General features: G+C 24.2%; 1 protein-coding gene across 1 annotated transcript; it reads left to right on the top strand.

The window, feature by feature from the left end:
• The first annotated feature begins 400 nt into the window (after nucleotides 1-400).
• Nucleotides 401-1,112, top strand: LOC132732810 (uncharacterized). Its single transcript, XM_060719318.1, has one exon. The coding sequence runs from the start codon at nucleotides 579-581 to the stop codon at nucleotides 1,110-1,112; it is 534 nt and encodes a 177-aa protein (XP_060575301.1). The 5' UTR covers nucleotides 401-578.
• Nucleotides 1,113-4,009: the final 2,897 nt, after the last annotated feature.

The raw sequence follows: 4,009 nt of genomic DNA on the forward strand, positions 1-4,009 counted from the left end.
TTTAAACATATGTTTTTCCAATTCTTTTTTTGGGGGATAGTGAAAAACAATTTTAAAAAACAAATATAAAAAAAATGTTACCTCACGACATCAAAACATTAATCTGCGAAAATTTTTAAAAACAAAACCGTTTTCATGAAATTATGTAAAAATTTAACAATCTGTGAATTTTTTGTTTATTTTTTTCCAAAACTGCAATACTGGATATATTTACTGTAGATTGGAATTAAATCGTAAAGTTTTTTTTAAAACTAATCACCGAGCGTTTTTTTTTTAAAAAAAACAAAACCCTAAAAAGTTAAAATACGCCCTTATTTACATTCATATACTACAGTCGGTAACAATGTTTATTATAGTTTGCAATATTGCATTTTCATAAACATATGCTTTACTTTTTCATTACAGCAAAGTTTAGCGGAATTTATTTTGAGGAGGAATTCGTTACCAGGATGCGATTTATAAAATGATGAAATGATGTTTTTTTCTTAGTAAGCTTGGTAATTTGATAACATGTCCTTACAAATGAAGGAGTTTCAACTTCACCCGGCATAATTTGGTGATTTTGTTACAAATTTAACATGCATCGTATACGGTTTAAAGTGTCTCTAGTGTTTGTGTTAGGTTTTGCGGTGGGAATCGCGGGGGAACCTTCTTCTTCGGAAGTAAGCTGTCAGTTCAAACATGGCAAGTGTACCTATGACATTTACCTTAACCATGCAGAGGCATGCGCTCCATCGAGGCAGACGACATTTGAGGAAACTAATTCTTTCTTCAAACCTCAAGAAATCCGACTACCTGCCGATGAAAAGATGACAAAAATGCAAAAAGATTTTAACGTTGTGAAATCCGATCATGAAAATAGAATCAAAGAGCTCGAAAGTTCTATACAGAAAGTACTCAGGAATGCAATTCCATTGCAGCCTGTTAAGTATTCGAATAACCATGTTCAAGTTGAATCCACTTCTCGTCATGGAAACCTGATAGAAACCAAACAACCAAACCAGGAAGGTTCGGGGAATATCCTTCTCCTACAATTGCAAAATCAGTTTCAATGCAATAAGAGAACATCTCTTAGTCAAAGAACAGCTGATCTATTAGAAACAAGAAAATAAACTTAATGAAACATCTGATTTGCTGACAGCTGCACAGAGACAGTCATTTGAATCAAACTCAAAGCTGGTTGATCTGGAGACAAATTCTGCCGTTTTAGAACGAGAAAACAGAATCTTAAAAAATAAATTTAAGGACAAAAGTGAACGATTAGAATATGCTAATGAGCAATTAAACATTACCGAAACGAAACTGAGAAATATTGAAAATCAGTTGTATGACGTTGTACGTTCGGAAAACAATTTAAAAGAAGAATTGGAAACGCTGAAAATTAAGTTGAAGAAAACTGAGGAAAAACTTGAGAGTTTACAAAAGAACCACACAGAATTACATGCCAAATATAAAAGAACTAGGACGACACTGAAGATCCGGGATGTAGAACTCATAGAATGTTACTCAGGTAGGTGTCTTTGCAATTTTGTATGATTTTGTATGTCACAATTATTTCCTTTCTTTATAAATGATAACATTTAGAGACAAAGTTAAAACAATACGGGTATAGGAATTAAAGAACAAATTAATGTTCAAGCAAAGCATGCTGTTTTCTATTATATTATTTCCAACCACACAATTCACAATTTTGTTTAGGAAACAGGTTATGTAGACTTCACTTAAATTACAGCTTTAAAAAATTACGTTTGTTACCGATTTTTAAACAGTTCAAGCTTAATTTGATACATTTCTAATCTAAAAATGTATATTGGATTTTTCGAATATGACTATGCCATACTTAATTTTCCCAATAATGCATGCTTTAAATGCTTGACATTTTCACCAATAACGAGTAACATATTATGAGCTAATTTCATTTAAATATATAATATAAACGTATATAGGTCACCACCATCCTTATATTTGTATATTTGCATTTCCTCAGTATATCTGCCTTTAATCTTATTTGAAATGTTTTCGGTTATATCCTCAAGTAACAAAGATATTAACGATAATCTAATTTAATGACGTGACATAATTTACTGATATGTAAATTTGTCCCATATATTTTTTATAAATTTCAATTGTAAGCGTAATGAATGGGGTGTTAAGTAATATGTGTATGTCATTCATGGTTATGCTGCTCGTTTGTTACATCGATTTTCATTGGATAGTTTTGACATTCATATAATCAGTAAATACGCCTGATATTTATTTTTTATCAATGATAGCAGTTGTCTGTTCAGTATACTGATGAAGACATATAACCGAGTTAAAATTACTTTTTCACTCTCTCCGAGCGGCACGGGTTATATCCGTTTACTCTTGGTCATAGGACAATGTTAAAAACATTTTTTTCAATAAAATAGGACAAGTAGATAGCATGAATAATATTTTATATAATATATGTAACAAAACAATTAAATAGTTTAAACTCGCAATAGATTATGAACCATAACTTCATAATAAAAAGCATTATGAAAGTGAAGCCAGCTCATAGGTTTTATCAATCCAAAGTGAATTCATTTTATCTTTAAATTAAATTTAAAAGATTTATTTCATTGGACCAATAAATAAATTTAATAAAGTTTTTTAAAACCATTTTAAATTTAAATTTAAAAAGGGGAAGGTAAAAATTTAATTTAACAATTAAAAAAATTTAATAAAGACCGGGCAATTTAAAAAATATTTTCTTTTGGGGAATTAAATAAAAAATGGTTTTTCAATCCCCCCCCCCCCCCAAAAAAAAAATTTTTAAAAAAAAAAAAACCATTTTTTCTTTGGGTCCCTTAAAAAAAAATTTTTCAAATTTTAAAAATTTTTTAAATTTGGTTATTTTTTTAAAAAAAAAAGAATTTTTTTATATTTAAAAACCCCCGCAAAAACTTTTAAAAAAAAAGTAAAAAAAAAAATTAAAAAAACAGTAAAAAATTTTTAAAAAGGTTTTTAAAAATTTTAAAATAAAAAAATTTTTTTTTTTAATTTTTTAAATTTTTTTTTGGGTTTTTTTGGGGGTTTTTTTTGGGTTTTTTTTAAAAACCCAAAAAAAAAAAAACCGAAAAAAATTTCAAATTTTTTAAAAATTTTTAAAAAAAAAATTAAAAAAACCCAAAAGGGGAAAAAAACCCTCAAATTTTTAAAAATAAAAAATTCAAAAAAAAAATTTTTTTTTAAAAAAAAAAAATGAAAAAATTTTTTTAAAAAAAATTTTTTAATTTAAATTAAATTTAAAAAAGAATTTAAAAAATTGGTTTTTGGAATTAATTTTTAAAAAAAATTTTTTTTTTTTTTTTTCCCCTTTTAATTTTTTTCCCCCCAATTTTTTTTTAAAAATTTTTTTTTAAAAAATTTTTAAATTTTAAAAAAAAAAAAAATAAATTTTTATTTTTTTTTCAAAAAAAGGAAAAAAATTTTTTAAAAAAGGGAAAAAATTTTAAAAATTTTTTTATAATTTTAAATTTTAAAAAATTTAAAAAATTTTAAAAAAATTTTTTTTTTTTAAAAAAAAAATTTAAAAGGAAAATTTTTGGAAAAAAATTTACCTTTGGTTTTAAATTCATTTTTGGGGATAAAATAAAAATTTTTGAAAAAAAATTTTTTTCTTTTATTTTTAAAAAAAAAAGTAAAAGAAATTTTAAAAATTTTTTTGGTTTTTAAAAAAAAAAAATTTTTGGGTTTTTTTAAAAAAAATTTAAATTTTTTGAAACCCTTTTTTTAAAAAAAATTTTATTAATAAAAAATATTGGAAAGGAAAAGTAAAATTTTTTAATTTTTTAATTAAAATTTTTTTTTATTTTAAAAAAGTTACTTTTAATTTTTTTTTAAATTTTTGTAAAATTTAAAACCCCGTAAGGGTTTTTTAAAAAAACCAGGGGGATTTTTTTTATTTTAAGAAAAAATTTTTTGAAATTTTTAAGGGAAAAATTCGTAATTTTTAAAAATTAAAAAAATTTGAAAAAAAAATAAA

The sequence above is a fragment of the Ruditapes philippinarum genome, unplaced genomic scaffold (assembly GCF_026571515.1).
Source record: "Ruditapes philippinarum isolate M1 unplaced genomic scaffold, ASM2657151v2 ctg3851_1_1_1_1, whole genome shotgun sequence".
Lineage (NCBI taxonomy): Eukaryota > Metazoa > Mollusca > Bivalvia > Venerida > Veneridae > Ruditapes > Ruditapes philippinarum.

Coding starts and splice junctions, on each gene's coding strand:
- LOC132732810 (XM_060719318.1), top strand. CDS start 579: ATGCATCGTATACGGTTTAAAGTGTCTCTAGTGTTTGTGTTAGGTTTT.